Raw genomic sequence first — 7,109 nt, forward strand, 5'->3', positions numbered from 1 at the left:
TTCAAGCATTCTCAAATTGTCATCAAAGTCTTGCAATACTTGAATATTCTCAAACGATGTCAATAACGATAACGATGACAACATTAGTGGTGATAACAATGAGAAAGACTATTGTAAATTGTAGAGAAAATATGATCTTTTAAAACTAATAACTAAATTTACAAATCTATATTTACAAATCTATTTTTCTTAGTTTCAAAAATGAACGCAAAATTTTTGAAATTGAGTTTCATTTTACCTATTGTATTTTATTTTTAAAATTACATTTAAAAATCAATTACTCCAAGCGAACTCTTATTATTTTTTTTATCTTAAAATAGTGAAACTATATCCAATTACTTAGCATATATGCACAAGAAGTCTAAATTATTTTCGTTCATCCCAGTATATCCTTTCCGATCCCTAACACTGCATGCTTCTTGTCTACTGTGTATATTTCCATTAGTCTGTACGTATATACCCAATAGTAATACGTACGTAAAGTCCACATTCATTTTTTTTTATTCATAGTACACATTCATGCACACGATGGGCTAGACATGTATCGGAAAAAGGAAGAAAAAAAAAAGATTTTATTTTATTTTAATTAGACAACTCCTTTTTAAAACCCCAGCCGCCCATAATAGCCACCCAAATTGCTCTCTCGCAAAAGAAAAGGAAATATCTATCAATATACACACACATCAACACAACACAAAAACACCCTCCCATCCCCACATCCCTCCATTCACTTACTTTGGAGAATCTCGTCAAAAACAATAACAATAATACACAAATATTTATTTATTTTAATCATCCTATTAATATTTTTTATTTTTTTATTCCTCTATCTATAAATCATAAATTTTATAATATGCATATTTTTTCTCTTTTTTTTCTTCTCTAAATTTCATGAATATGTAGATATTCATGAAACATCTTTCTAAAATCAAACAATAACAGTACCATCATCCACCACAACAAAAACAACACCAACATCAAACAAATGAATCGAACACCCTCATTCCCTTCACTACTATTTCATCTCAATCACTCCTTCCCCTAATTCCCCCCCTCCCCTGAGGAGTTATTATCATACCCACAGATAGGGACCAACCCTAACCTGTTGAGAGAGTACTCACTCACGCACGCACGCTTGAGTCAGTGGTGGGATAGATAACACACGCACTCACGAACAGTGGCAACAGCAACATCATCATCATCGCCATGTCCCAGGAAGAGTCTCAAAGATCTCTCTCCATGGACTACCTCAACCTCCTCATCAACGGCCAAGCCTTCAGCGACGTCACTTTCCAAGTCGAGGGCCGTCTGGTCCACGGGCACCGCTGCATCTTGGCCGCGCGCAGCCTCTTCTTCCGGAAATTCTTCTGCGGACCGGACCCGCCGACCGGCCTCGACCCCGCCGGCGCGTCGCGATCGAACGACACCGGGGCGGCGGCGCGTCCCCCCGGCGTGATCCCGGTGAACTCGGTGGGGTACGAGGTGTTCCTGCTGCTGCTGCAGTTCCTGTACAGCGGGCAAGTCTCCATCGTGCCGCAGAAGCACGAGGCCAGGCCCAATTGCGGCGAGCGAGGGTGCTGGCACACGCATTGCACCTCAGCCGTTGATCTCGCCCTCGACACCCTCGCTGCCGCTAGATACTTTGGCGTTGAACAGCTCGCATTGCTCACTCAGGTTAATTCATTTCTTTCTCTCTCTCTCAGCTCTCTCTGTTCCTGCGATTTATTTGCCTTGTTGTGACCAGTCTTATGTTTTCCGGTTCTTGAGAATTCGGACAATTACTGGGTCTGTTCTTTGGAAACTGGGAAGGGGTATTTTCCACCTTTATTTTATTCGCATTAATTTTGACTCTTCTTTTATTCCCTTTTCAACGCTTCTTCCATTTGGTGAGTGAATGAGATTTTTTTAGTTAGCGATTTGTGTTTTTTTTATCAACCGTTTGAGTTACAGACGATGGTTCTATATATGATCTCATGGTGTTTACAGTCCTTGTTGACTTCAGTTTCCAATTCGACCCCATAGATATATAACAATCCTTGTGCTGGTGTGTTTCTTCGAAGCTTAACTCAACGCATGGTGTTTTCTATTTCTGTTGCGTTTGAGGGTATGAATTATTTTGGGAAATTAAAATTAAAGCAAAACATGTATGTTTATATTTGGACGTCCCTTGATTTCATGTACTATATTTTAGAGACACGGAGTTTCTCGATTTGGTGTTCCTCAATCCATTTATGATGCATATCAAACATTTCCTACATTAAGATAATAAATTAACATCAATCTTGTCTTCCACACGGCAAGCACGCGAAAGCATTTAAACATTCCCTTTCCTCATTTGGGCTGAGGCTCCTAAAGAGAACAAGTTAAAACAAAGGGAAGAGTAAGCCGGTCTAACATGATTTTAGCAAAATATCTATCGGATTTTGTTTCTCTTCCCTCTCTATTTTTCTTTTCGCAACCAATTCTCACACTTTGCAAGCAGTGTCATTAAAATTTTCAAAATTCTTCAGAGCAAACACACATACCCACTATTTTCTATCTGATAAACTCATTTTAATCCAAAACACGAGATTATAGATAACTAGAGTTACTTCCTGACCGTTGCCCTCGCAAAACATTATTTGTTTCAGTTTTTGTTTCTAATGCATTTTTTCTTACTAAAAAGGACTATAGCACATTATGTTCTACCAAGTTCTCTCCAGCTAAAGTAAGAATTTTGCAAGCAAGAGATTAAATAAAAATTAAATGATGATTTCCTCATTTTCTTTGACACTTATTTCTTCAGTTTTCGCATTGTAAAATGCCAGCTCATTTTAGTTTTTTTTTTTCTATTGGAAAATATTTTATCAAATTTGAAAGTGAAAAACCAAAATGACAGTTTTTTTAGGTTGTGCCTACAGATCAAAGAACAAACTTTTTAAGTACAGAGATCCAAGAACGAATTTAATGATTAGATAAAACATAATTAGGTACAATTTATTTTTTGAGAGAAAAAATTAGATACAATTTATTAAATATTTATAAATTTTTTCTCCAATTAAAATTAGAGTTTTAATCAGATAATTTGTTTTGTTTTGCGGCATCCAATAATTTGAATAATGAAAGTTCAGATTAAATGATTGTATAATTTATCTTTCTGAAATGCTAAATATAATCAGATAATAACATCCAAAATAACTAAAATAACTTGGCCTAAGTTTTGTAATTAGCTGCTGTGTAGATAAAATTTTGCATTAATATTCATAGAAGGAGGTAATTTTTTTTATAAATACTTATAAAAAAAGAAAATAAAAAAAATGCATTCATTTTTAATAAATGAAAATTAAATATTTCATTTAAACATTCATAAAAACTCTTACTTTTAACTTCTGAAAAATGATTTTGTTTGGTTTTGCTTACTTTGATTTGCAAATGTGGACAGAAACAACTAGCGAGCATGGTAGAGAAAGCCTCAATCGACGATGTGATGAAAGTGCTGATAGCGTCTCGAAAGCAAGAGATGCAGCAGCTGTGGAGCACGTGTTCCCACCTGGTGGCGAAGTCGGGTCTCCCTCCGGAGGTGTTGGCAAAGCACCTCCCCATCGATGTGGTGGCGAAGATCGAAGAGCTCCGTCTCAAATCCTCCCTCGCGCGCCGCTCTCTGCTGCCCGGCCACCACCAGCACCACCACGACCTCACCCCAGGCATGGAGGACCAGAAAATCCAGCGAATGCGGCGCGCCCTCGACTCCTCCGACGTCGAACTCGTCAAGCTCATGGTCATGGGCGAGGGTCTCAACCTGGACGAGGCGCTCGCGTTGCACTACGCAGTGGAAAATTGCAGCAGGGAAGTCGTGAAGGCGCTGCTCGAATTGGGGGCCGCGGACGTCAACTTCCCCGCCGGCCCCGCCGGGAAAACGCCCCTGCACGTGGCCGCCGAGATGGTATTGCCGGAGATGGTGGCGGTGCTGCTGGACCACCACGCTGACCCCAACGTCCGAACTGTGGAGGGCGTGACCCCTTTGGACATCCTCAGAACCCTAACCTCGGACTTCCTCTTCAGAGGGGCTGTCCCTGGACTCACCCACATTGAGCCCAACAAGCTCCGCCTCTGCTTGGAGCTTGTGCAATCCGCGGCTCTTGTTTTGTCCCGTGAAGAAGGGAACAATGTCAACAACGACCATAACAACAACGCTTCTGCTTCTGCTACTGCCATTTATCCGCCAATGAGCAGCGAAGACCACAGCAGCGGCAATTCGGACTCCAGGTTGGTGTATCTCAACCTCGGTGCCACGCCACCAATGGGTGAGGACGATGGCAGCCAGAGGGAAGCCATGAACCGTCATGGCTCGCAAGGTGGCCGATGTGACCCACCATCAATGTACCATCACTCTCATGACTTCTAGTTCTATACCATTACCTACTACTACTTTTATATATATATATATATATATATATATATATATATATATATTTGAGCTAGAGTAGCTGACTGGCTATTGGATAGCTCGATATTTCTACTTAAATTGGAAATACAATTGAAGTTGATTTCAATTGCATTGGGTGATTCAGAAGAAAGTTTGTGTTTAGACACCAATAAATTTCAAATATCTAATTTAACAATTTTATTTTCTTTTTATTTCCCTTTTTATCTAATCATATCAATAGAGGGATGCCTACGTATATTTATTGGATTTAAAATGATAAAAAGAAAGCAAGACATGGTTGGTTGGATAGATGAATGTTGAAGGTTAACTAATCTCTCTCTCTCTCTCTCTCTCTCTCTCTCTCTCTCTCTATATATATATATATATATATATATATATATATATATATATATATATATATCACTTTTTCGTGTGTCAGTTGAAATAGTTATAATTCTCATTAGTCATCTCATTACACTGATCTCCTGGTTTTATTCTGTTTTGGGCTCTCTGGCCTATGTAGTGTTTGTCTGCGTTTCTTTTTGTAGGCTTTTTCAAATGGTCGACATTTGAAGTGCGGTTTCATGGGAGATGGGGATAAGCGACAAGGAGAATCTAATCAGTGTAATTTTATTTTTATGCTGTGAAACGAAAGGGTGCATGGAGAAGACGCAGGTCAATCTTTTCAATCCCACTTCACCTGTCAACTCCTTGTTTTTATATACACTGATGCTTTCCTAGCTAATATCACGGCCAACTTAATTTGGCTTTTCTGATTCCAATTCCCGTCCCACCCGACCCCACTTTCTCCTGACCCAAATTATTTACTACTAGCTTGTTCTATTTTCTGCCTGAGAATGTCGTGGTTTCTTAGTAGGATTTTCCTTTGTATTTTCTAAATTAAGGGTGTTTGAATATGGAAGCTTAACTTCATATATTCTTTTTTTTTAATGACTATCTCCATATGTGTTCTACTTCTACCTACATACTAGTTAAGAGACGATATGGGCCGTCCCATCTTTTCTAATCCCACTTTATATTCTCTTTTTTTCTTTTACTTCTAACTATACGTAGGCCGATGGAAGAATTCATTTGTTCGGATTTATTGTTTTTCTTTTAATCAAAAGATGTGGCTTTGGATAAATTGATTGGTTGTCTTGCATGAATGCAACAATGAGTGTGACCACACATGTCAAGTTAAAATATTGGCAATATTTCCTTCCATGTAATCCTCTTTTTGTCCCCTTGCCTTTTGTAGGGCTCTTCAGGAATAAAATACTGATACTTTACAGCTAAAAGCCTTATTATATTGGTATTAATTTCTTTTGTTATCGCTAATTTTTCTCTAAATTCATAATTGGACGTGGGTCGTTGAAGATTCTTGAGTTTACCCCATAATTAATTATCTGCATGTGGATAGATAAGCTTTGTATCCGGGGTTTTGATTACATGTTTTTCTGGAAGCATTTCCCAGCCCAAATTATGTATCAGTTAATATTTGAAAATTGTGTAGCAAATGCATATCTAAAATTAATATTATAGAAATATTTCCTACGTACAAAACAATATATATTAAAGTCTTAATAATTTGAAGCGAAGAGTTGCTTGAGTTGCATATATCCGTACCTTCTTTATAGATGTAGTCTTATTTATACTTTTATTGGGCAATCTATAAACGCAAATAAAATAGTTTTCGTATGTTTATATATACTTGACTTGACGTCACACCATAATATGCAACTGTCCATCAATTGTTTATTGAGAATGATTTGAAGATATGCATACTTGAAAAGTGGAACCACCATTTCTATTACTGATCTAAACATTTGTGCCGTATTTATCTTCTCCTCGTGATAATTGCTTAGACCAAATTACTTTGGTAAGATCAGAGATTAATGTGTCAAATATATAACTAGTCTTGGCTACATAAATTGTGTAAATATCTTATAATGTTGCATTTCGGTGTCTATGTTTTCGCTAACTCTCTAATGCAGTGGCATTGTTATGTGTCTTCAATGTTTATAGACAGTTATTTATGCCTGATAAGTAGGAGGAACTTTGATGTTAATTAATATTTATACCTGTTTTTTCTCTTTTAACTTCGAAGTTGGGGGCGGTAATAGATCCATATGTTATGGCCTTATGGGTGGGTGAATACAACGCTTTGAGTTTCCAACTTCTTTCGGATTGGGAGCCAAACAGTATAGTCGTACTTGTACAGGATTTCCCAGAGATCCAGGACAGGAAAGTACATAACTTTAACTAAAACTAGGGCATTAATTGATCTCTGCTATTAGCAATTGGGACTGTATATAAAAGTAGGGAAGTGACTACCCATTAGTCGCCCGTGGTTTTAAATGTCAAAAGGTTAAGAAATTACAGCGGGGAAAGTTTGGCGTGAGGATAATGGAACTTTTGAACAACAGAAGGATATTCTAATGTAGCTTCTCCTTAATTTTACTCCTCTCTCTCTCTCTCTCTCTCTCTCTCTCTCTCTCACTCTCTCTCTCTCTCTCTCTCTCTCTCTCTCTCTCTCTCTCTCTCTCTCTCTCTCTCTCTCTCTCTCTCTCTCTCTCTCTCTCTCTCTCAATTTAGGTATTTTTAACGTTACTTTTTCATTAAAAATTATAGTTTCACTTTATTAACTAATATCTATTATATGGCAATGCGGTATATCAAAATAAGCTTCTAATTTCAATTAAAA

At 37.8% G+C, this 7,109-nt stretch overlaps 1 protein-coding gene across 1 annotated transcript; it reads left to right on the forward strand.

Annotated features, from left to right (window-relative positions):
- Nucleotides 1–900: 900 nt before the first annotated feature.
- LOC100811388 (BTB/POZ domain and ankyrin repeat-containing protein NOOT2) lies at nucleotides 901–4,692 on the forward strand. The gene is made up of 2 exons (XM_003518097.5): nucleotides 901–1,674; nucleotides 3,422–4,692. Exons 1-2 carry the CDS (start codon nucleotides 1,207–1,209, stop codon nucleotides 4,382–4,384), a joined length of 1,431 nt encoding a protein of 476 aa, XP_003518145.1. The 5' UTR covers nucleotides 901–1,206; the 3' UTR covers nucleotides 4,385–4,692.
- Nucleotides 4,693–7,109: the final 2,417 nt, after the last annotated feature.

The sequence above is a fragment of the Glycine max genome, chromosome 2 (assembly GCF_000004515.6).
Source record: "Glycine max cultivar Williams 82 chromosome 2, Glycine_max_v4.0, whole genome shotgun sequence".
In the NCBI taxonomy this organism is placed as follows: Eukaryota; Viridiplantae; Streptophyta; class Magnoliopsida; order Fabales; family Fabaceae; genus Glycine; species Glycine max.

What these genes read in the sequence shown, in the direction of transcription:
- LOC100811388 (XM_003518097.5), top strand. Translation starts at nt 1,207, where the DNA reads ATGTCCCAGGAAGAGTCTCAAAGATCTCTCTCCATGGACTACCTCAAC. An exon ending in AGCTCGCATTGCTCACTCAG is followed by an intron (nt 1,675 to 3,421) that starts GTTAATTCATTT and finishes AAATGTGGACAG; the next exon opens with AAACAACTAGCGAGCATGGT.